The 27,459-nt window shown below is 25.6% G+C and overlaps 1 protein-coding gene across 3 annotated transcripts; it reads left to right on the plus strand.

Annotated features, from left to right (window-relative positions):
* Positions 1-4,749: 4,749 nt before the first annotated feature.
* LOC145844078 (uncharacterized) lies at positions 4,750-20,112 on the plus strand. Of its 3 annotated transcripts, none has more exons than XM_082951419.1 (14): positions 4,750-4,880; positions 7,081-7,184; positions 7,433-7,521; positions 9,535-9,610; positions 9,785-10,020; positions 10,555-10,729; positions 11,808-11,899; positions 12,046-12,225; positions 16,858-16,978; positions 17,110-17,260; positions 18,312-18,471; positions 18,542-18,742; positions 18,913-19,012; positions 19,881-20,112. In XM_082951419.1, the coding sequence occupies exons 1-14, from the start codon at positions 4,815-4,817 to the stop codon at positions 20,026-20,028; spliced, it is 1,899 nt and encodes a 632-aa protein (XP_082807545.1). In that variant the 5' UTR covers positions 4,750-4,814; the 3' UTR covers positions 20,029-20,112. The 3 variants fall into 3 exon arrangements, with proteins under 3 accessions (XP_082807545.1, XP_082807547.1, XP_082807548.1); XM_082951421.1 differs by having other exon boundaries at positions 9,818-10,020; XM_082951422.1 differs by lacking the exons at positions 4,750-4,880; positions 7,081-7,184 and having other exon boundaries at positions 9,934-10,020.
* Positions 20,113-27,459: the final 7,347 nt, after the last annotated feature.

Genomic DNA, 27,459 nt, shown 5'->3' on the forward strand with positions numbered 1-27,459 from the left:
GTAAGCTTTAGATGCTTGTTTTCCGATTTTACATAAACCCAATAAGTTTAACCTTGTTGTAAAGTAAAAAGCTAATATATTTTCTATAACTCGCATTCAAAGAATGATAATATAATGATATAATAAGCAAACAATCTTAAAAACACTTTTTTCTTCCTATCTAGTCAAAGTATAACATTCTATTTAAGAACTTTAAAAGTATAATAAAAACTGTTTGTTGTACATAGTCTTTTTGGTTTTTAAGCTGTTTAGTCGAAATTGAATCTAGATTTTGCTTTTAATTACTATCGGAGGTAGTCCTTCTACTTCAACTCTAATATTTTTACCTTGGTCCAAAGCGCTTGATATGGACTGTGATTTTTTAATCATCCTTTTTATTACTTTTTTCACTATTTTATCTTTTTCTTTTACACTACGTTTAAAACTTAACTTAGTAAACGACCCTTGGTTGCTCTCAAAGCTATTGTAAAGACAGTGTAGTTCCGGCTTAGTATCTTTAACTTTATGTTTTTTACTTTTTGATAGTTTTATCGCGTCATTAGTTTTTTTAAAAACCTTACTAATACGCATTTCTGTTTGTTTATCAGTGTTGCTTTCTAGAGAACTACACTCTCTAAATTTTTCAGATGTGTTTACCAAAGGATTATAAAATTCAAAGTCTTCATTTTTAATGACATACTTACTGATATTTTTTAAATCTAAACAACTGTTGTTGTTAGTTTTGTAGTTTTCATACATCATCTCTAAATCATAAACATCTTTTATTAATTTTCTTTGGCTGAATTCAATTTTTTCCATCATTCTTTTTAGCTTGTTTTCTTCAGGTGTAAGTTTTCGATTCTGAATCTGTTTTAAACTATCCAAAACTTTTGCAGTATCTCTATCTGTAAGACTAACATTTTTCACTTTTCCAGAATACAATAAATGCAAGCCATTTAAAACATCGTCAACCTTGTAATTATTGTTTGAGTATTTGCTCACTTCAAAAGGTGTAAATACTTTTTCATAAAAAGGTTGTCTTTTGTTATTATTTTCCGAAGAAATGCTCGTGAAAATAGTTTTAAAAACATCGGACCGGCTTTTACTTGTACATAAACTGTTTTGTTTTTCTTTAGCTTTATTCTGAGACATTCTAATGATTTCTAGTAAGAGTGTGCTAACATATTAAATATATAACAATACAAACAGTAATTCAAAACATATACTAGATACTTCTGTTATAAATAAATTACGCTAACATTTAGTAAACCTTTTAATCAACTTCATAAAAATTAAATAACCTAAAATAGTTGCTACGAAACTTATAATGAAATTTTGAAAAAAGCTAAACTGTAGCATTATTTAGACAAAATTACTGATGCGTTTCTTCGCCTATTACTATAAATTTCAGATTTCTTCGTTTATGAATTTTTACATGCTGCAATACTATTCTAAATTTACCCGGAATTTTCTTTTATGGATCTTTTTGATTTAACATCTCATAATTCTGTCTTAATATGATAAAATTTATAAAAAAAAGTTGACAAATTCTTTCATATTTTAAAGTTTATTTAACTAGCGTGTCGCTCTTCCAATTGGAAAAAATGTTTTAACGATGTCGATAAAAGTTTACTATCGTTTGTAATAAGCTAGTGAATGGATCTAAATTTCCAAGTTTTTGTTAAATTGTTTTTTTAATTACCGTATAAAACGTTCCAATTAGGTAAATCTCAAACTACTTTAACAGCTTGTGTTATGATTTTTCTATAAGCTTTGTTTCTCTTCGCTACTTAGTACACAAGCCTACTTTATCATTCACATACTTGCTCTGTGCAGTCCTTAGATGATATGTTTATCAAGGTTTATTTTTTTTCAACTTATGCATAATCGACATTCTACGACCTGGTTGCGTCCTCATTAGAATGTCACATAAACGATTGTTGATGTACGGGCGGTGCAGTCTAATGCTTATTGAATGATGAAAAAATATTTAGCTATGCGGAAGTATTTAATTAATAAAACAAATATTTCACTGAGCCAAATTAGTAGGGCTTTTGAATATTTTTTATTTCAAAATGCAAGTTTTAAAAACGGTACATATGTATCATGCAAAGCAGTATTCAGCCATTTTCAAATCAAAGAAAATGGCTGAAGATTGCTTTGCAAGAAACGTATGTACCTTTTTTGATTTCCAATGTATAATTGATATTAATATTAATAATTGATATAATTGATGTTTCTACATATAGTTATACTTGTAAATATATATTTAGTACGCAAAAACTAACTTTATACCTTATACAGCTTTTTCAGTTATAGCTCGCGTTTGTCAGTAAAAAATATTTCAAACACAAATACAAAATTATATAAAAAATTATGTGTTAGGTAATTATACGATAAACAAATATTAGAAAAAAATTTAAACACGATTTTTGTATAACTTTATCCGATTATAATGTAAGGTGTTTCCTTTAATATTTGCTGAATCAACTTTTTTTTCAAAATTATACCTTTATCCCTAACCTACCTTACCCAAACATATAAAAAAACTAAACAAAAATTAATTTTTGATAACTAATTATATAAAATTCATGAAAAAAATATTTTTTTGTTGACCCAGCAAACACTAGGGGAAACAACTAGGGAAACAAGACTCATCAAATAAATTACACCTACTTTTTAAACTCTATTTGTTTTTTTATTCTGTTAATATTTCCCATTTAGCTTGAAAATAAATTTAACTAACTCAAATTTTTTCGGGAACGGGTCAAAATTGCACGAAGACAAAATTGCACGAGAACATAATTGCACGAGTGCAAAAAATTGCACGAAGATACTTTTGCGCAAAGACCATATTGCAAAAAGGGTCAATTTTGCATGAGAGAAAAAAAAAAAAGATAAATTAATAAAAAACAAAAAACAGTTACTGACCGAGGGTAAGGGTTAGTGGTAACAGTGATAGTAAAAATAAAAATATTAAAAAATTTAAGCGAAAAATGAAAAAATAAATAAAAGAAATACATTAATTAAAAAAAAAGCTACCGACCGAGAGTAAGGGTTAGGGGTAACAGTGATAGAAAAAAATAAAAATAAAAATAAAACTGAAAAAACTATAAGTCACCGACCGAGGTTTAGGGTTAGGGGTAACAGTGATAAAAAAAACTATATTAAAAAATAAAAAAGAAGTTAACTAAAAAATTAAAAATATATTTAAAAGAATTCAACCTGTGCAAAGATGTCTCCGTGCGAAATTGTCTCCTTATGCAAAAGTGTCTTCGTGCAAAAATACCCTTCGGTCAAAAGTATCTTCGTACAATTTTATCTCCTCGTGCAATTTTGTCCCCTCGTGCAATTTTGTACGCTGGTGCAAATTTGACAGCTACCCAATTTTTTCTATATATACTACTTTAAATTTGTAGCATATAGTTTATTTTTAACGTTAGAAACTTTTTGTTTTGTATACCGATCTTTACAAGACAATACAGTTGAGTCAAAATAGTATTTAGTGTCATTTTTTTATATTCGCTTAAACTAGATTTTTGTTAAGTCTTTGGTATTTTTGTTATTTGCAGTCGCCGTTTGTTTATGTTTTGTTCCTAATCTAACGTTTTTCGACTATGTGTTACTATTAATTTTTTTTTTTTGGGAATCTTTAATATTAGCATTTTGGAATAAGATAACTTTAGTGTCTTCCTATTACAATACTTACAACATGGGTGGCCTTTAGAGTAGTTTGTAACCACAATCACTGGGAAGAATTTTCCAAACCGCGTAACTATACTTTTTCCAAAAGGAGAATTTCTTTTTCATGTTCTTGTTTGTAGGTTAACTTATAATGGTATCTACGTGGAAGTGTTTGGTTGTTTTTGTGAATACATTTCGACTGCTAGAGAATCTATGAAGGCGTTTGTTTACTGCGACCTGGATATGTTTTAACTCATGCTCTGGGTGATTTGACGTCCTAATTACATAAACCGCGTGCGTGTTTCATTTTCTGTAAAATTTATTGTATAAATTTTGTCAGTGATAAAAAAATCATCATCTTTAGTAACATCGAAACAAATGTCTTTTTTAGATTTTTTTCTCCATACTTGGTTTGAATAAAATTAAAAAAAAACATTTACTAAATATCTACTAAAAAAACGGTAAAAATAAAACTTAGTTTTAGAGTACAGTGAACGAAAACTTTTCTTTTCTTAGTTTAAATCTTTTTAGAGGTTACTTTTGATTGTTATTGTATAAATTGAGAGCTAGAAAAGTATTAGTATTAAAGTTATAATTTGACAACAATACTTCATAATTTTACTGCCGCTAATTTTCACCATTATAACTATTCAAATATAGTAATTGTAAGAGTTTAATTTTAAATTATTAAATATTTAAATTTAGTTTGTATAATACTTTTCTGAAATGTGATTAATCTAAAAAAACAGTCGTTAAGTAGGCTTTCAACTAACTTTGAATAATGCTACACTAAAAAAAGTAAAACAAAAAAGCTAAATAGTTTTGAACTTGTAAGATTTAATAAGATACTATTTTTTTTTAATGTTGTTTATACTTCAAAACGTTTTTGTAACACATCTAATGTGGTTATTTATTTTTGGTGTTAAAAGTAAAAAAGTAATGAGTAAGCTTAAATTATATTTACAAAACGTACTTGTAACAGTTAACACATTTACTATATATTCGAAAAAAAAAGAAGAACCATAGTAGAAAGAAAAAATAAGCTTAAAATAGTATAAATATCAAAATTTTAACAATAGTACTTTAAGTAGCTTGAGGCAAGGTGTTAGGTGAAAATAAATTTAAAATTTGATCTAGATACAAAACTTTGAATGCTCTATAGAAATACATTAGCTGTCTTTATTGTTTTTTGTGCTGTAGTGCATTGCAACTTAAAGGTTAGAATTAATTCTATTGTATAAACAATTTATATTTATTAAGTTATAACTAAATTAAGTTTGTTAAAAATAATGCACGATAAATGATCTAAACTTAATTGAACTTGTAAGGTTATCGAGTCAAATGTTGTAAACTTTCTAAAATTTTGATACTACTGCAAACACTTTACACTACAATAAGTTTATTTTTATAATTAAGTAAAATTTATATTTCTAAGGTTAAAAAAAAGATTATTTTATAACTTTTACTAATTTTTGAAAATCCTAATGGTTAAAATTGGTTTACGAATACTTTAATACAGTACTTTAAAAAATATTATACTACAATACTTTTTCTAAAGGTTTACTTTTTATTAATAGTGTTAGCTATAAAAACATTCTGATGTATAATAAAACTTAATTTTATAAAATTTGCTTAAAATTTATAAATTGTTATTAGTATTTAATTATTCATTACAATTCGGAATATATAAAAAATATATAGTTTATTGTGTTTGAATACTTATTGGTTAAGGTTTTTGCATAAAAAACTAAAAAATAAATAAAAACAAAATACAGAAGTTTAGAAAATCATTAAGTTTGAAAATTTTATTGCGTCTATTTCAAGTATTATAAAACGTTTAATTAACATTGTTCATGTCTCTAATTTATATTATAGTCTTTAAAGTAGTTTATACTGAACATAGATGGAGTAAAACTATAAAGCTAAACGTTAAAAATTCTTAAAATCATGTTATATATCAGTATATTTATTTTGTAGTTTTCGTTGAAAAAAAAACAGTATCTTTTTATGTTATTACATAGCGTGTATGTAAATTATACAAGTATAAAGATTTTAAAAAAATTTAAAGATTGATTGCAAGGAGTTTATTAGTTGTTTAATAAAACCATTTTTACAATGGTCATTTTATCTAAAAATATTTCTTTTACTAATATAGTAAATACAGCTCTAAAAATTTACATGTAGAACTAATCTTTTTTTTTATTGTTGCTTTTAAGTTTTAATAATAATTGACGCTATAAGTTTGTTAGCGACTAACTTAAAGAAAGTTGGTTAAATGTTTAGTTTGTTTAATGAAAAAAATTTTTTCAAACCTGATCTTGATTTTTTCTTAGTTTTATTTACTACGATAAAAAAAATATAAAATTTAAAAACTAAAAATTAATCTTTTTTTCAAATGTCATAACATAATAAAATCTAATCTGATAAATGTGTTTTTGTGGTTGAAAAAATTAAAAAGTATGTTACACAAACAACAAGTAAAATTCTATACTGAAGTTTAAATCTAAAGGTTTTAAATGTTAGTTTTATTTACGGCATTTAAAAAATTTAAAAACAATAAATTGTGGCTTACCAATTTTGAAACTAAGGTTAATCTTTAAACAAGTTTAAATCTTAAATGCACAGCTTTTAAGTTAATAAATAAACTTTGATATTTTTTTTCAAACATTGAACTTGATAAAAAAAATTTAATAAAAATATTTTTCAATGGTCATAAACAATGTCATTTTTTTATGATAAAAACTTGATACTAATACTATAAAAGTGTAAAATAAGTTTCTGTTCTTTTTTCATTTTTGTGGTTGTAATTTTAATATTTACGAAAAGCAATTACTTCAATCCTAAATCGATATCATAGTAAACAATAGTTAAAGTCATTTTAACTTAATTTGGCGTAAAGTATAGAGTATATAATTTGGTTACACTAAATAGTTCTTTACTAAACAGTTATTCTAAAATAATACATTTGCAAAACATACTACAAAAGATTTAAGGTCATATAATATACAAAAAAACTTTTATTATTTTAACTGGTAACGAACAGCTTATATTTTAAATTACTTTCAAAAAATTATTTAAGCTTATAAAATTGAAGATAACTATTGTATATTTATAGTGATAGGCCCGTTATATCGCAAAATCGCTATTGTTTTTTGTGCACAAAAATTATATACAACTAAAATTGTTCTTGTATTATAAATAGACTATAATAAAACAAAGAAAAACAAACACGGTGATGCAAAAAAAGTATGTTTAAATGGAAAGCAAATGTTTCAGCTAGCAGGGCAAACTTACTAGAAAAAGTTTTCGCGGACAGGACTTGATATAAGCCGTCTTCAAGGGACACGTATTAAAAAATAGTGGTAAAAAAAATTACGGCTTAATTCAGTTTTTAAATTTGGAATATATTTATTTCAGAAACAAAATGAAATAACTAAAGCTGGTAAAGTTGATTTAAATTACAATGAAAAACAAAAGTTTCCAGATAATATTGAAATATTTGGCGAGTACAGTTGTTGCAAGTTTGTTGATTTGTACTAAAAAGATAAATAAAAAACACATTTAGTAGTAAAAAATAGAAGTTTAAGTTTTACGATGTTATGTATATATTTTTTTTAAGCATCAAATTTAAATATTTTTTTTACATTTGCTAAACGTTTAAAACCAATATTTATTTCTGCCATCATCATCGGCTTAAACGTTTATGAAATATTATAGCATAACATGATGCTTTTAAAAAGATGGATTGATTAACACAAAATGTTTACAGTAAGATAACAAAAACACAAACTCGCGAAAAAAAGTCGAACAATCAACTTACAATAGAAACAAGGAAATGCAGTTGGAACTATTGCAAAAGTAAATTACTGTTATTATCGCTTATTGTTATGAAAAGGAACGAGTTACTAATTTTTTTTCAAAGACAAACACTATTTAAGCCAAAAACTAAGCTAAATTATTTTCTCTAAAACAAAGCGTAAATTTTAAAAATAATTTTAATACTGAGTTTTTTAAAGTGTTGTTCTATGGCAAAAAAGTCTAAAATTAAAAAAAATCAACATGAAAACTAAATATTTTAAATAATTTTATTTTAAATTTAATCTTCTTCATTTAAGTATGTGTTTCATACTTTCTAAGAAAAAAATTATATAAAAATATACCTAAGTTGAAAAAATAGTAAGCTTTATATATTTTTAAAACACTTTATAATGAAATAGTTACTTAATACTAAGAATGTATGTTTACTCAATTTTTTTAAATATAGTTTAACTTTGTTAGCTAAAAAAGAACTTTTAAGATTTATATAAACAATTTTTTTTATAATGGTCTAACTCAGTTATAATAAAAAAACTACTTTTGCTGCTTGTACACTAACATAATTTTTTTTTGTAATAATTTTTTTTGTATAAAGTGTTTGTACTTAAGCTATTACATATGTTATTAGAGACTTACATTTGTAGTAGAGGAAAAATTGTAAAATTATAACGATGTTATTTCACTGTCTTTAATTTTTGAACAAAAACACCTTTTTGTTATTGTCTGGTAATAAGCCATTTTTACTTAGTAATGTTTTGTAAATAAACGAAAGTACATACTTGTTAAAAAATACTCGTTCAAAAATTAAAACAGTGAAAAAACATCGTTATAATTTTACAGTTTGTCCTCTACTAAAAAATATTAGTTCACTGTCTGAACAAATAGTCTACAATTATAATAGACACCGGTGATATCAACTTGTTACAAATATAAAATGTAGGTTTATAATTATTACCGTTTTTTCACCGGTGTCTAAGATAAATGTGGACTATTTGTTGAGACAGTGATAGCTAATTTTTGTTGCTTTTATTTTATATTTTAAACCCCACATAATTTACACTTTAGCTTTAAAATTTATATATTTGATAGTTATGTATAACTTAAAAAAGTTTTTTGCTTTTCTTTTATAGTGGTTTCTACTTATTTATATAACTATTAAATTTTACTTAGTTTAATAAAAAGTATCGAACGTATGTGTTAAAAAGAAAAGTTGTTTACGGAGTACAGAAAAGTTTGAATTTGTTCTAAAAACTAAAGCTACACAAGCTCGTTTACATATACAATCTTAAATATTAATAGCTGTTTGCTTAGTTTAAACTAAACTGTATTGTTAAAAATATTTTTTAAGTACAATATGATTTTAATTAAACAATTTGATTGATTTAAGAGGTTGACTTAAAATTTGCTTACACAAACTAGTTTACAGTTGTACTGGGTGTCAATGATTTTAAAAGTATTCGCTCGCCATCTTAATTTCTCTACATGACTGTACCGTTAATCTTAAAACCGTGTAGTTTATAAATAAATGTAGTTTTACACCACTTTCTATTTTTTGGAGTTTTTAAAGAATGTTAGATTAGAATAATAAAGTGTTAAAGTTATTAAGTTTGATACTTTTTAAGAACCCTAACAGCGACCAATCATTTATTCTAGCTTATACTATATTATAAGAAACTAAAACAAAAGTTTTTTTCAAAAAAATATATACGGTAAATCTTACACATTTAATAGATAATATTTGTATGCACATACAATTATCGCGAACGGGCCACAAATGCACGGAGTCACTTTAGCGTTATTTTTGCACAATTTTTAACTGATCTAATTTAGAGCTTCAAAATTCAAATAATTTTTTTAATCGTTGTTTTCCAATGAATAGATATTTGGGTAATTTATCTTACTATAATATGTACAAAAGTGACACTCGTGCATTTCTAAAACCTACCCACAATTAATAATAATTCATACATAGATATCATCTTAAATTAAAAGTTTTATAAAAAATAAAATTGTGATGAAATACAGATGAAATAAACTGTAAAGTAATTTAAACAGGTTGTTACGACATGTGGAACGATTGTTCTAAGCTCAAAATTTTCAATGCCTGCGCAAAAACGTCTTCTTACTTATCGTAAGAAAGTTTTTTGTTCATAGTATAGCTAAAAAATCCTATAAAGACAATAAGTCTTTACTTTAAAAATTAGTTTAGTTTTAACTTCTTTTGGTTTTTTAATCTACTTTGTATGTTTTCACCAAAAAAAACCATGTTTTTGTGAATTTAAAACTTTACACAAACAATTTACAGCTATATGGCAACTTACTGTATGAAAACATGTAGATTTTGCTTAGACAAAAGTCCGAATAAAATTAAAACAACAAAAAAGCAAGTATCACCAACTGTTTCAGCTTTTACAACAATATTTTCTCAAAAAACTTCAAAACTCAAAAAAACAGATTATCTTCAAAAAACAACTAAAAGTATAAGTACAAAGTCAACTACAACAAACCCACTGGAAACTTTTTCAATAACACAGCTTAGTGGTTGGTTTTTTTCGAAATGTAAAACAAGAGTTGTTTGCAATTATAAACCGTTTATCTAAAAACGAGAATAAAACTTTTATAAACTATATACTAGTTGAAATCAAATTTGATTTTTGTTTTGCTTAATTAGATTGTTAAATTTGTTTTGTGACAAACTTAATTTTGTTTTCAAAATTAAGTTTTTTTTTGTACAAGTATATAAAATGTTAAACAGTAACTATATTTTCTAGTACTATTTAATGGAAATGAACATAAAAAAAAAAGTAAACTAGTTAAGTTAGGTTTTATTACTAAACACTTTTCGTTTTCTTAAACCTACAAGATAAGTTTTAATTTTATTTTTTTGTAAAAAAATATTTTGTAAAGTTAAAGCTTGATTAAACTCTAGGTTAAAAAGTAAAAATATACTTTAGTTTTTTCACATCTAACTATCTGAAAAGTTAAAAAAAACTATAAAATACAAAACTTCGATAAATGTCAATGCTAATAACTTAAATCTACTAGTTATATGATTTTATTTACTATGTGTTACAGGTTATTCACAAGAAAAAAAGCTGGTAAAAGTGAGTATATTTTCACTTTATCGTAATCGTAATTTATATTACCATTTTTCGACTAGTCAAACAATCAGCAAAAAGTATAGATCTTCACTGAAACCCGCTAACAAAAACAACGATAAGGATCTAAACGAATTTTATTTATCATCAGTGTTAGTACAATAATAAAATTGATTAAAGGTAATGTTTTTTGTAGACAATAGAAAAAAGCTCATTTATTTTTTTGACTATTGAAACTTTTTACTATTAATTTTCCCTATTTTTATAAAATTCTTTACTTGAAAATGATAAAAGCTTTGGTATTGCAATATTGAGAATAAACAACTCACACAACATAAAACCAAATGGTTGTTATCAGAATTCTTAACTTTAAAAAGTATCAGTTTTAGTTCAAACTTTCTAACTTCGAAGAATAAATACTTTATTTTACTGTAAAGCACAAATTGCCGAAACTAAAAAAAATCAAAATAAAATTTTTGATATAAACTTTTATCTATACCAACTTTAACCTTCTTTAAGTTTTAATACATTATTTATAGCTAAAATGAGCTTTTTTGTTAAGTTTACAGTTTATTGAACGACATTAAAAAAAGACGCTCAAAGTATTTGGTCCTAGGACCTGATGTACTAAGAACCTTTCGGTTACCGAGTCGCACACCTTGGTTACCTTTGAACGTCTTGTCAAGTTGACAAAATAAATGTTTCAATTAAGTTTTATATTAAACAATTGTAAGTTTTTTTCGTAAAAACATAATTTAGTGTGGTGTACGACTCGATAACCGAAAGGTTCCTTTTACACCAGGTCCTTAGACCACACTTTTTGAGCGCTTTTTTTATTGTTCAATATACAGTAATATTGGTAAATTTTAAAAAGCAAGTAAGAAACTGCCGACTTAACTTAAAACCATAAACTTTCTTATTAAAACATTGACTTTTATAAAAGTATTTCCCATTATGTTTTGTGATTTAAAATATTTAAACTTTTGTCCCAAATGAATATTTTTTTCTTTATAGGCAGAATATAAACACTGTTTTATTATTAGTATGACTTACCTCTTTAATAATTTTTTGGTTAATACTATTAAAAAATAGTATTTTTAATCATTTAAAAAAGTTTACAACATCGTACTTTATACTTTGATTAACATCACAAATATATAAAGCATTTTTTATTTATAATATAAAAAAACAACTAATTTTCGTATTCAAAATTATATATACATTTTTTAGATATTCAAAAGAAAAACAAGTTGTATACTTTTGCAAAAGCAGTCGTGGTCTAGTAGAAAGGTTCTTAATAAAGCAGTCTCCATGCTCGAAAGGTAGTTTTAATTATTTCCATTTCCAAAACAAAAAACTTCAAACAGTTTTTGGCGTGGTTTTAATCTATTTTTTAAAACTTATACTACCAACATAAATCAACAAGCCAGCTGTTTTTAAACTTTAATTAGGTCAAGTATTTTTAAAGGTTGGATCAATATATTCAAACTTTATTCACCGGATTCTTCCGAAGTATTAACCCAAGCTAATATGACAACTACCAAGTTAAACGTTGCTGCAACTGGACGTAGTCCATGGATGTCAAGAATTTACGATGGGCCGCCTTGCTGCGGTTATGCGTCAAAACCGTGGACTTTTATTGCGATAAGTAAATTTTTAGCGTTTAAGTTGTCTACTATATTACATTTATATCAATTTTTTTAAATATTTAAAGTAATCTTACCATATTATAAAGAAATGAAAATTAACTTAAAACTTAAAATAAAAAAACTAAACTTGAGAACAACACACGTATAAGTGTGTACTGCTTTTTGTTTTTGTAAACGCAATATATGTATTGTGAAAAGTCCATTTTTAATATTTGGATTTTTTACAAACTAAGTTTCGGTCAAAGACCTCGTCAGTGCTTAAATAAATCAAAGAACAACACAAATAATAATAGTAAAAAAAAAAATTGTATGTAGCTTTCTATTTTCTTCTCGCTGATTTTTAAAGTTAACATTGCTTAAATAAAAATAAGGTTAATAGTAATAAGTGGGCTTAAGTTAAGATGCATTTTGATCAAGCTAAATTTTATTGTGACTTGGATATTGTAAATTTAAGTAATTTTGTGCTTATAATAGTTACGAAAATTTGAAAATTTTGCTTGAATAATTTAGAAAAAAAAAAATAATTTTAAGAAAATTATAGTTACAAAAATTAAAAAGCATGCACAAAACCTGTATTACGAGTAATTTAAGTTTTAAAGTGGAGTTTTCGGAAGTGCGGGCAGGAATAAAAGAGTTCGTATCGTTTGTTTAGATTATCCCTTCTGTCTGCTTTAGCGATCGCGACCTTTTTTAATATGCAAGTACTGCAAATGCTTTGTGGGTTTTTTGCTTTGCCAATATGGTGGATAATTTCCCAATCTATTTTGTATTCAATGTTCTTATTTTTAAGCTTCCATATACACTTCGATATTTCTGTTCCGTTTTCTTTATAGTTTTTAAAGTCACTAATATGGTTGTACCATCTTTTTTAAAAGTTCCACTCGTTGAGCCCAAATAGTTTTTTGTTTCGTTTTCCGATTTGATTGTCGCTTTATATACCACATTTACAACTAAGCATTTATTCTTAAGGGGACATTTGTTTTTTGTTCGGCAGTTGCAAAGTGTTTTATTTGGATCATCGTTTCTTGTTTTTAAGTATTTTCGATTGTGTTTTTGGATTAGTTTCTTAATATTGCTCATGCAGTTATATGAAATTTTACAATAATTTCTGTTTATTATTTTGTTTAACTTGTGGTCTTCTTTGAAATGTGTATCTATTAGTTGCCAAAAAGCTTTACCTATATTGGTTCTTACTGACTGACAGTAGGGTGGATTGAAGTAGATTGTTTTTCTTGTTGGTGCTGGTTTCTTTTTGCTTTGGTTGTTTTGGTGGTTGGAGTATATGAGTTTGTGTTTGAAATTTGAGTTGGTTAAAGCATTCTGGTATCCAGTTATTGATTCATTAAAAATTTCTTTAGTTTTTGACAGTCTATTGAGTCTTTTTTCGATCATTTTTGGTAGGTTCTTTTTGGTAATGGACGGGTAGTTCGAATACTTGTTAATATAATTAGTGCTTGAGTTTTCTTTTTGGTATGGTTTAAATGTGTTATTAGCTGTGTCTAGAGATATATCTAGGAAATTGCATTTAGTCGCGCCTATGTAAATCGTTATTTAAAACCGAGATCATTAAAAATTTTATTGTTTTCTTTTTTAGTCTTTCTAGCTCTTGGTTACTTTTTCTGCTTATTATTGCGAGACCGTCGTCTCTATAGAGTCCGATATCTTTATAGTTGTATAAGTGCCTAAGTTTGCTTAAGGCATACAGGCCTATCAAGTCGCACAGTTCCGCGCCGAAGAACGAACCCATTGGTACATCAAATTTGCTATTACTGTCTTTTTTTACCCAGGTTCTATTATCATAAGTGACAATTGTTTTACATGTGTGTTCTACTAGCTGTATGTCTTCGTTTTTTATTTCTGTGAAGTTTTTTGCGAATGTTATGGCTTCAGATAAATGTTCATGACTGATGCTAGGATAAAAACTAATAATGTCGAAGTTTACAAAGCATTTATTTTTTATATTATCAATATTGTTAAACCATTCTAACACTCTATATGAGTTCTTCCATTGGGTTAGTTCCGATTTCCTTTTTATGTCATTAACAATTCTTTCTAGTATTACTTTGCTAAGCAGTCCAAGTTGGTTTTTTCCAGGGTTTAATGTTCTGCATTCTGTTTCAAACGGAAATTTGGGTTTGTGGTCTTTTATGGTGATAAACGCATCGGATTTAGTGTATTTTGGTATTTTCTTGTTTTTTATTTTTCTTTCAAATATGATCGTTTTTGAGTCAGAGTTTATAGTGTCAATTAAGTTATCATTACTGACCTTATAGTTTTTGGTGAGGTTGTCAATCACAATATTTGGATTATAGTAAACTGCTGTGAAAGCCTTATAGAACTTCAAATAATTATTTGCTGTAATTTTGTGTTTAAATAACCTTTCAAAGCTTTTGTTTTGTTTTCGGCTTAGTAAAATTGTAATGATTTTTATAAAACATTTAAAATTGAGATTTTAAACATTATTTTTTGTTTAAGTTATATAGTATAAAATTACCCGACTGCACTACTATTTAACTGTTAAGTTTAAATCATTAATTTAACACATTGATGTTTTTTTTTTTTATTTAAGCCGTCTTATTGCTATTTCAATGAAAAATCTTACGTAGTATTTAAAATTTATTGTCAGAACTATAACGATAATTCTGTAAATAAGAATTTTTTTTTAGATCACAAACCTAAAAACGTATAGATATCCATCACTAAAGTAATTAACTATAGTTATTTTAAATTCTTTAATATATTATTTTAAGTACGAGCATAAAGTTAATTTTATAGGCAAATTTATTAATTTTTCAAAAAACATAAAACTTTAATGTCAATTATTTTTCTTATCTTAAAAGCTATCTAAATTTTTTTTTTTTTTTAAGAACGCACCTTTGTCTTTAATCTAAGAAAAAAAATTGGTTTGGGGTTTGAATTATTACATGGAGTCCCTCCAAAAATAAAGGTTTTTTTTTTCTTTTCATTATTATTGTCTTTAAACCAAAAATAAATAGTTTTTTTAATTTTTTTTTTTTTTTTGATTTTCCTTAGTTTGCATGTTATTTAAACTGTTAAATAGTTATTTTATAAATAATGTTAAAATCTTTTACGAATTGGCCCCAAAGCAAAATGATGTATATTACACTATCATTTGCCTTGGCCATTTCCTAGATAAAAATTGATAAACGGAAAAAAACAATTAATAAGAATGTGAATTACAACAAATTTAATTAAACTAAAATAATTCAATTAAGTTTGTTGTAATTCACATTCTTATTAATCGTTTTTTTCCTTTTATCAATTTTTTATCTAGGAAATAGCCAAGGCAAATCATAGTGTAATATACATCATTTTGCTTTGGGGCCAATTTGTAAAATATATTAACATTATTTATAAAATAACTATTTAACAATTTAAATAACATGCAAACTAAGGGAAATCAAAAAAAAATAAAAAATAAAATATTTATTTTTGGTTCTAAGGCAATAATAATGAAAAGAAAAAAAAAAACCTTTATTTTTGGAGGGACCCCATGAAATAATTCAAACCCAAAACCAAATTTTTTTTTTCTTAAATTAAAGACAAAGATGCGTTCTTTAAAATAAATAAAAAAATTTTAGATAGCTTTTAAGATAAGGAAAATAATTGACATTAAAGTTTTATGTTTTTTGAAAAATTAATAAATTTGCCTATAAAATTAACTTTATGCTCGTATTTTAAGTTATCCATGATATTTAATGATCAAAGGAAAACTTATAGAGAAAACCAGGGTTTCCAAAAGTGGGCCAAGTGGGTCAGAAATTTAGTGGGCCATGAGCTGCAAAGGGCCATTAGGTCATAGTTTAAAAGATACACTAGACATTCTGTAGTTGATTATGAATAGCAAAAAAAGTCTTAAGCGTTTTCAATGGTAGTTTTGAAACTGATATTAGACACTATGAAAAAAAATATAGGAAATTTAGGGGGCCAAAAGCCGTAAAAGGGGTAGTCACAAGGCCATAGTTTGAAACTTGCACTAGATATTCTGAAGTTGATGAAAAGCTAAAATAAAGGTCTAGGAGTTTTTAATGGTATTTTTTGAGAAATCTTGTTGGGGCAGGTCATCGCTTTTTTTGTTTTTCTTAAGGGGGTCTTTTAAAAAAAGTTTGGGAAACCTTGCTTTAGACGATAATAATTGGATGAATTACTTCTAAGTAAATAGCTGATAAATTCAAAATGAGCTTTAACTATAATCTCTCATTTAAACTGACAATGTAAAAGTACACGTTGAGTTGTGACGATTTTGTTACGTAATTTTTCTGACTAAGTTGATAAATGTGTGCTTAACTACTAACATACTTAAGCCTGCTTAGCTAGAATGATTCAACGGTTTATCGTGATACTTCTGACTGAAAACTGCCTTATAAGGACGAAATAAAAAATCAGACGGTCGCTTGGATTGTTGTTGATGGTCGTAAAGTTCAGTTTAATGTTAAAAGCTTTAAAAGAATAGAGAAAGCAATAAAATATAATTTAACTATTGTTTAAACATACAAAACCTTCTACTCATCAAACAAACATAAATTTTTGTAGTTTTAAAATATGTAAAAAAGCTTTGATTCCTAGTTACTAATAATTTCAAACTAAGCCTTGAAATAAAAATACAACAGCACGTGTCAGACAAAAAGTTCACACAAGTCCAACGTTAAGTTCTGTTGCTATAACTTCAAAACTAAATTATTCTCTAACTTCGACTCAACAAGCTTGCTTAGATGAACACAACTTTTTCAGGTACAGTTTTGTAGGTTTGCATTTAATAACATTAACTTAAAATACTACAAAAAAGACATAAATGCATAATATTTATAGAATGTTTTTTTTTGAACTTAAAAATTTAATATACAAACAAGACAAACTTGTAGAAAAGCACACGGTGTCCCATCTCTAACCTGGGATTCTAAACTAGCTAGAAAAACAGAGGCTTGGGCAAAATATTTAACCTTGGCAACCGAAAATTCGCCTCATTCTTTGAGAATAAATATTAGGAAAACCCAAAACTGGCCACACTCAACTGTGAGTTATTCGTTTATCTTTTCTTGTTACAAAAACTTGAGATTAAAAGTTTATTATTTTATACATTTAAATACAGTATAGTTTATAGAAGTGTTTAGAAAACTAATATCATTGAGTACTTTTTTTTTTCAATAACAAATTTTTTAAAGTAGTTATCAATATCTTAAAAATGAGCTAAGACTTTTAAAGTATAAGTTATTAGATTATAAACTGAAGTTTTGATAACAAACTTAAAAACTCAATGTTTATTTTAGCTTTTATATCAAAACTTAAAATTTTTGTTAATGTGATTTAGCTAAATTTTTTAGTTATCTATATAACGTGTAAGTTAAAGCTATACTATAACTATATACTATTCATTTTAGAAAAAAGGTTATTCTGGAAATTTATGCTTTGCTCTCAGAGATTGTCAGTATTAATAATGAACTAAAAATTTCTAATATGTATATTTAAAAGTTGTGGAAAATGGGTTACTACTTTAGCAAATAGTAAAAATAAAACATAATAAGATTTCGAAAAAAAAAAAAGTTTTCGTATAGCTTTAAGGGATCTCTTATTTTGTCTTATCAACAATTAAACGTATAATGCTATGCTATAATTTTTAATTTCTCAGTAAAAAAAGCTATAAAAAGCAACAAACTTATAAACTTTTTTAGTTTTGCTAGCAAAATTGTTTTTAGTTCTTAGTAGGTTTACATATGTTTTCAAATAAAGTAAAACTGTAAATAAGAATAAAAGTTAATGTTAAAATAAAAAAGCACTAAAGAATCAAAAATGTGTAAAATTTTTGAGTAAAAAAACCAAAGTTTGTTTAAATACTTTTCAAGTGTAAAAATATCTGCTATTTTTGTTCAATGATAGGTAATTTATGTTATTGTTAAAGCAACAGCTTAAACATAATAATTTTATTGCTTCAAAAGATTTTTACATGAAATTTTCAATTATCAAATAGTTTTAATTAGTAGTTTATAAAAACAAGAATTAATTGCTGTTTAATGTATTTGTTAACTCTATAAACAACCATTAAATGATAATTTCAAAATGACCATAGAGGGGTAGTAGATATAGGCATTTATCTGCTGGAGAAAACATTGCGTGGGAACTGTCACCTACATTCGGAAAGATCGAAGACTTTGTAAGGCATTGGTATGCTGAAATATTTGACTACAACTATAAAAACATTAACCACAAAACAAGTAACCGTCCAATTGGTAAGTTTTCAATGTAGCACATGTTAGGTTGTCTTTTTAGGTTTGTGACTTAGTGGTTTTTAAAATTTAGGGCATTTTACGCAGCTGATGTGGAAGAGCACAAAGTCAATAGGTTGTGCAATAGAAAAAAGAAGAACTAAATACAAAGGAAAGTACTATGATGTTGGCTTTGTTGTTGCCCAATATTCTCCTGGTGGTAATGTTAAAAGTCAAAATTATCAACAAACACAAAAGAGCTACAACTTAAATGTTCGACCATTACTAAAAACAGGTTCATAACACTGTTATACCCTTAAAGATATTATATTATGTAAAAATATATTTTATATTACAAAAATACATAACTATTTCTTACAAGAACGTTAACGAATAGTTTTTAATTAACTTAATTATAGAAAACATAAGTTACTTTAAACAGTAATTACTTAAATACTCACATAGATACTTGTTTGAGTCCACGAATGTGTAATATGAATAATAACAACGGATGTATTGGCTTTGACCCTACATTTAAATGTGGTTGTTTAAGAAGTTATGGTAGGTAAGTTCGAAGTTAAAGTTATATATGGTTTTATTTCTCTATAACCTACTTACTACTTAATAAGTACTGAAACAGTTTTTATTAAATTTGTTAAATTTTGTTTAATTTTTAGACTGTTAATTACTTTTAAGGTGTATATTTTAAACTTAAATATGTTTCAATTTTGTGCAATTAAGCAATCTACGAAAAATTTGGAGAGTAATAAACAAAGTTACTCAAATTCAAAATTACTTTTATTGCGCTAGTAGCTAATTATATAATTTTAAAACAAGACAATTACCGTCAGGAAGGAATTATTTAAAAAGCAACAGTTAACTTTTACCTAGGGAGAATTTTTTTTTTTAAATTTCTTGTCCGTTAAACAAAACATTAAACTGTATCCGTGGTGTATAACTCAATAACGGAAACAAATTTTTGTACACCAGGTCCTTAGACCAAATCTTTTAGGCGCTTTTTTTGGTCGTTCAATCAATTGTAATAAATCGGCTGATGTTCAAATTAGTTTAGGTTCAGGTATGCCAACATTAAAAACTTTCTAAAGGCGACAAGTATTAATATGATTTTTGAAAGTATGTTTGCAGCTTAAAGCGCAAAATAAAATTACAAAACTATACCTTAGGAGTAGTAAAAAAGAGCACAGCCTATAGTATATTTATTGAACGACAAAAAAAGCGCTCAAAAAGTTTGGTCTAGGGACCTGCTGTACGAAAAAAACTTTCGGTCTTCGAGTCATGCTCCGCTAATACAGTTTTTTAGGAACTATAAACACGTAGATGTAAAGTACATTAATAAAAATTGTATAAAAATATTTTGACTTTAATCATAAAAACTTTTGTTTAATATTGTCTATTATTTTTCGAAATAACAGATTAGTACCAAAGTGCTATGGCAACCAGGGAGCGTGTTTAGTTAAATGCAATAAGTCACGTGTGACAAATAACAAAATGTGGAAAAGTGTTTGTAGAGGAAAAACATTGTGTACTTGTAGTGTTACTAAAGGAGCTATTTGCAAATAACTTTTTTTTTTGAAAGATATTTAATTTTTTAAATTTAAAATTTTATTTAAGAAAATAAACTGTAAATGGTTTGACAAACGTTAATTAACGTGTTTAGTTGATAAAAAGCATAATGTTTTTTTAGTTCAAAATCAATAATCTAAAAACAAGCAATTTTCTTTTTACAAATTTATTACTTATTTGTATAGTTATTTTTTTCAAACTTCTTAAAGTGTAAGAAGTATAGTAGGTTTAAACTAATTTTTTTTTAATATAAACTATTGTATTAATTTCGTTCAAATTTGAAAAAAAAGCTATTTGTTCTATTAAAATGTTTCATGCCAGTATATTTATCTTAAGTCATATAACAGAACTAGCAATGAAAATTTAAAAAGCTGCGTAAGTAAAATTAAAAAAAAAACATTGACTTCTTGATATAAATAAATTAACCTAAAAACAAAGTTTTTCCAAATTTATTTAGTTTCTAAAGATTTTTATTAAATAATTATTTATATCGGAAGCCGATCTTTTCTAACTTATGGTCTTCCAAACTCATTCGTTTTAAACTTTTTTCTTTCTTAGTTAACCATTATAACTTCGATTGTTTTAAACTCCATTAGTTTAAACTCGTTCTTTTTTAAACTTGATCATTATACTTTTTGATAATTTTGAGTTTGACCATTATAATTTTTTTATAGTTTTAAAAGCATAATAATTTAATTATCAGATACCAAAACCTATCTTTAAAATAATCTAGTTTGATTTTTATCTAAATTTAAAAATGGTTCCAGTCAATTTCTTTTTCCGACGATTTTAATTTTATGATATTAGTTTTAATCTAACTTAAATTTATATTTAACTTATTTGCATCTCCGAAAGTTTTTTATTATAATCTTTATTAATGTGATTCTCTATCTGACTAAATTTGTCTTATAGAACAATACTTTAGTCTAAATTTATATTTATCAATTGAGATTTACTTTATCTAAATCATAATTTAAACTTTTAAATAAGAAAATTATTTTTTATAAAATTCAGTTCAACTAAAACTTAGTTTTTTATAAACTAAATTAAAATTGTAAACTTTTTACATTATTTTTAGTGTATAACAACTTAAGCTTTTTTAAATTTATAATAAGTCCTTTTTTTTTCTTAATTTATTTTCACTTAATTTTAATTAACTAAAAAATTAAATCAAAATGGCAGAGCTCTTAAGAAAATCAAAGCAACTGTTTTTGTATGCAATACGTTTTTGACTTAAAGCGTTTCACTGATTGAAAAATATAAACAGCTCTACGAAGTCGTCTAAAAGATTAATGTAGAGTTTAAAAGAATGCAAGCTTATGTATTTTTGTGCTAAATATTTTACGACAAACGTATAATTATAAGTAAAAAATAAGCTATAAGCTTTTTTTCTAAAAGTAAAAATTAGGTTAGTACACTTAAAATTAAGGTTATTTTATCAAGAACAACAGTATAATTTTGTGCTAAGAAAGAACTTACTTGTGGTAAAGGTTATTTAAACTAAAGTTATAAAAACAAAGTTATAACACTACAAAAATAATGTGAGATAGTGTTAAGAAAAAAAAAACAAATACATATAAACAATAACGAATCAAATATTCATAAGTATGCAATTAAAATAAGTACTTTTTTATATAAAAGTTACGTTGAAAAATGAGTCACAATACATAAAACATCTTATACAACAGTTTATAAGTTTATGTTATGACACTTGCTTGAAATAACTTTTTAACAAACACTGTAAACATGTGATAAATTACTGTAACACAAAGGAATTAAATCGCACACAAAAATAAAATAGAAAAACTATCGGTAATTAAAAAAAATATAAATTAATACAAGTTTAGTACTACTTTTAACCCTAGTTTAAATCTTGTTTGTTTATTTGAAACAAGCTTTCAAGGAGATTTGAAATATAATACCACGATGGGATAGTCTGGACATAAAATACAAAGTTTGCAAAAAGTAAATTGTAGTTCAGTTGAAAATGATTCGAGCTTGAAATAATCGAGCTTAAAATGATCGAGCTTGAAATGATCGCAAGCTGGGCCGTCGCGTGGGGTAAAGTAAAAGCTTAAATAAATAAATTCTGTCAAGTTTTAACAAAGTTGTAAAACATTTTTTTTAGTTTAAGTTTTAAAAAAACTTAACTTGTCATCTATAACGATTAATTTTTTTTAAATAGAAAACTTTCATTTAAGAACTCCAGTATTTATTTCGGCCATCTTCAACAAAGTTGAGATGTTTTATGCCATCGATAATAAACAATGAACTTTACCGCAAGATCAACAACAACAGCATCCGAGACAATCCTACGACTGGTTTCGTCCTTATTAGGACTCATCAGGCAGGAATAGTCGCGAGAAATCGCTATTGTGATCTTAAACAAGCAGGCTTAAATACAAACTACTGAAGCGACTGTTTGTGGGTAAATTTGAAAAAAATGCTTGTTTAAGATCACAATAGCGATTTCTCGCGACTATTCATGCCTGATGAGTCCTAATAAGGACGAAAACGGTCGTAGGATTGTCTCGGATGCTGTTGTTGTTGATCCTGCGGTAAATTTCATTGTTTATATATTTAAGAACTTATAATCTTACTGTTTAGTGTTAAAAGTTAATCTAAACTTTTTGAATTAAAATCAGTGACTAGTTTTTATTTCAGTTTTAAATAAAATAACTTAAACTTGTTATAAAAAACGTTTCAACCATTTTCTTTTAATTTTACAGTTGTAGATCAAGTTAAAAAAAATAACAACCATCTAAATCCGTTTCATAATCATCTAAATACTTTTTCGTTAGTTGAGTTTTTTAACCTCTTAAACTTAAATTTTCAGATGAGGTTGAGTATTGAAGCAGATTTTTTATACATGCAAATTTTCCGCACCCCTAAACAAAAGCACAACTCGCCGCCACCGTTACAATCATTGCCTTACTTATGTAAAATTTTGCTTACATTTACTGAATTTTTAAATAAGTTTTATGGTTTTAAGTAATTGATAAAAAAAATTTAACTTTTTTTTTGAAATGCTCTACTCTCTAGTACTAAAACAATTTATTCAAGAAATGAGTTTATATTAAGAACTTAAATTGCAAACTTGTCAGAGCAAATTTTTTATATATGTTTTGAAATTTTCTTGTACATTATTAAAGGAAAATACTAAAAAGTTAGGTAAAATAGTACTAGCAAAAGAAAACACATTTTATTCAATGATTGAATATTTTTCTAGAAGGTTTGCAAAAATGATTCAATATTAATTTTATAGTAAATGTACAAACAAATTATTCACTAAACAAAACTTTTAATAGCTTATCAAAAATTGGTTGATATTCTATATAAAAAATTGCCACACAATTATTTAAGAGTGGCATTATTAGATATAGCAAAAAAACATTTATTTAGTTTGCAGCAGATATCACTTAGTTCTTTCTTCTGGAACTCCTGCATGCCAACTCTGTCTTTAATAATCATGTCATTTATTTTAGTTCATCGTATTTTAAAAGTCTCTTTATAGCTTAAAAAATTATAGACAATTTTAAATTTTTAAGTGACATTAGTTTTACAAGCATTGATTGTTGATTCATACAATGAATGACTACTAATTCTACAAACAAGCGAATAAGGAGTTTGTTTTAAATTATGTATTTTAAAATAATACTTTTACTTCTATCCTAAATACTTTTTATGTTTATTTTATGTGTGAACTGTTGTATTTTTACTACGTTACTTAAAAATCTTTAAATTTATTTCAACTTGTAATTCTAGCTGCTTCGTGGCTTCATAATGTTTGTCAAAATTATTGTATAAAACCCCCTAAAATGATGTGTAACCAAACAAAACTAGTTTTATATGTGAAAATTCAATAGTTATCAAAAACTTCACATGATTGAAATTTTATTATTTTAAGAAACACAATAATTTCACCTTGATGCTGATTTTCAAATTGTAAATCTGTTATAAAGTAATAATAATAAAAATGACAATAATATAAGATTTGTGTGAATTAAGCTCCATCCTGGACATGACGTTAAAAGGTATCCAACAAGAATGTGACTCTATAACTAAAAGTCTTTTTTGTGCACCAGGTCCTAGGACCAAATGTTTTGAGAGCTTTTTTTTGTCGTTTAATTAACAATGATGTATATGTTGAGAAAGTTAATGTAATTGTTTTACTTAAAGTATTAAAATTTTAATTTTCAAACTCCTTCTTAGATAGATTACTCAGTAAAATTGGTTTTTAACTCAATAGTATTTTCACATGATTCTAATAAATTTTTGTCTGTGGTAAAAAACATGGTAATTACCTAGGATAATGTCACACTAGTATCAAGCTAAAAGTATATTACATTTGATGTATTTTTTAACAATAATTTTAGGCTAAAAGTCAATGTTTTAAGCCTAATATATATAATCTAAAAAGATAATTAGTTTTAAACAAGCTTTATAAATACATAGTATGAATTAAACTTAATTATTATAAACTAAGATATTTAATCAGTTTTATTTTACAATATGGTAAACAATATAAGTTATTGTAATAATATAATTGATTTATATTGTAAAATAAAAGCAATTAAATATTTAAGTATAATTAGTTTATGATAAATAAGTTTCATTCTGTTTATGCATTTATAAAATATAATTTTTTAGCCTAAAATTATGGTTAAAAAAGACATCAAATATTATATAATTTCAGCTTGATATTGGTGCAACATCATCCTAGGTAATTACCAAAAACATCAGTCTCAAACTCTACCTCTTGCAGCAATAAACATTTTCTAGGGAAAAGCTTGATGTTAATGGCATAGGGGGGTTAAACACTTTTTTCACAATTTGATCTTATTTTATATAGTTTTTACTAAGCTACAAGATGCTTCTTACAGATTTTAAAAATTCAAAATAATTTTTGAGATATAGCTGGTCAAAGTCAGAAGCAGCAATAGGATCCTTATAGAAGGCGCAAACTAAAACAACAAAAATAGACTATTTCACTAAAAATCTATATTCTTCTACAATTTTTGAAATAACTACCTCAAACTTTTAGGAAATGATCTTTGCATTATTTAGAAAATTTTTTTGCAAGAAATTTTAAAAAAATTTATAAAATAAAATTTATATATATAAAATAAACAAAAAAAAAACATTTTTTTACCAAGATTTCTAGTTATTTGAGTTTTAGTGTGCACCTTCACAAGGGTCCTATTGTTGCCTCCAACTTTGACTGGCTTTATCTCAAAAGTTATTTTGAATTTTTTAAATCTGTAAAAAGCATCTTGTAGCTAAGTAAAAACTAAATAAAATGAGATCAAATTGTGAAAAAAATAACCCCCCTATGCCCTAAATCATGTGTAGTTTTACCTGTCCCATTAATAGTATACTTTTTTTTATGGTAGAAAAAATCAGACTTTCTCTTCCCTCTACAATAAATAGTTTTATATATTTGTATAGTTGTAGCTTTCTTTAGTTAAATATAAATACTAGGGTTATCAGAAAGTTTAAAAAAATTTATGGTTTACTGAAAAAGTTGAGCTAATAAGATCTTTTTTGATAAATTTAGGTTTTAGGTCTTTACTGACTGTGAGTTCACACTGGTGGTAGTGACCACATGATTTGATTGTTAATGCGTTTTTTGTTGAAGCGTCAGCAGATACTTGCTTAGAGATTTGATCTTCATGAATTTAACACACTTTGTGATTTTTAGTCTTGAAATGTTAACACTTTAAAGATTTGTCAAATGACGTGTAACCAAAGATTTCTTTTTTTAGTTAGATAGATAGTTTTTTTTGGTTAGTTTAATATTAATTTTAAAGGGGCAGGTTGAATTACAGATGATGACAATTTGCTTGCTTGACCTTCAAAAAGCCTTTATCGTTACAAAGGGAAGAGTAAGACTGATGTTTTTCTACCAAGAAAAAAAATCTTTATCTAGTTTTCTTATTAAAACTTAATCGGAAATGATTTGAAAAAGTTTTTCATATTTTTCATTTTTTAATTTATTTGTGCTATACTTTAAAATTTTCTACCTTATGGTTATCTCTGCTAAAAAATATAAATAACATGTTTAATTTATTTTAGTGCCGTATTTATAATTATAACAATGCAGTTAAGATTATTAAAAAAATTGATTGTGAGTTTTTGTATATAATTACATACCACTTTAAGTTAGTTTTTATGAGTTTATTTGTAGATTGTTTTATAATTTTTCAGTCAATGGTTATATTTGCTTATAACTTATTTTTTAAACTGAGTATTGTTGTATTGAGATATAAAATACTCACTCCCAGTTTAGTTTGTAGAGTTTTAACTAAGCTATAAATTGCTTTGTTAAAGCTTTTTAATAGCAAAACAAATTTTTGAGGTATAACTAGTTTTAGTATAATAGTTTTCTTATGGGAGGAAACAACTAAAATGTTAAATAAATATGGTTTGGAATCTATCTCCTCATGTGTTTTTAGATAAATACCTCATTTTTACTGGAAATGTTCCTTGCACTGTTGAAAAAAATATCAAATTTTATTTTGTTAATAAAAAAGTTAGTTAAAAGTAAATGGTATTTACAATAAATTTTTTAACTATTGCAATAATAAATAATGAAAATTTACCACACAACCATTAACAACAGTATCCTAGACAACCTTACAACGGTTTCGTCCTAATTAGGACTCATCAGGCAGGTATAGTTGCAAGAAACTGCTGTTGAGATCTAACCAAGCGGACTTCAGTGCATATGTACTGAAGCGACTGTTTGTGGGAAAACTACAATAAATAGACACAGCCAAGTTGTTGACAGCCCAACATCTAAGACATTGTAAGCTCAATGTGAGATTTTAGTCTATGCTTGTTTGATCAGTTTTAACTAGTATTTATTACTGCCATCATCAACAAAATTGAAATGCTTCACCCCATCAATAATAAATAATGAACTTTACCACAAAACCATCAACAACTAGTTGACTAGTTTAACCTGAAAAAACTTGTTGTTTTAATATGTAAAATGATGAAATTTATTTAAGACAAAAAATTAGTATTCTTATAGAAAAAAAAATTAAGTAGTTTTATATTATTAACAACATTTTTCACTTTAAAAGAATGAGAAATCTTGTACATCAAAAAACCAAAAAAGTTAGATATTTCTAAACAAAACTGTTGAAAACTCTGTTATTGTCTTCATTTTTTGATAACTAAATTTAGAAAAAATTGGTTTAAGTTTTGTTTAATTGTCAGAATAGACTAACAGAGTGAAACTGATGTTTTTTTAAACATCAGAAAGCATATAAAAATTAATTAAACAAATAGATTAAACTCTTTAGGCTATATTAAAGCAGACTTCTGCACTATTTTCAACATGGTATTTTAGTTAAAAACTTGTTTTAAAAATTATACTTTTAACCATAGTTGCCAGATTTTAAACAGCTAAAGCCACCCAAG

This window comes from Thalia democratica, chromosome 9, assembly GCF_965202585.1.
Source record: "Thalia democratica chromosome 9, ktThaDemo2.hap1.1, whole genome shotgun sequence".
Taxonomy (NCBI): Eukaryota; Metazoa; Chordata; class Thaliacea; order Salpida; family Salpidae; genus Thalia; species Thalia democratica.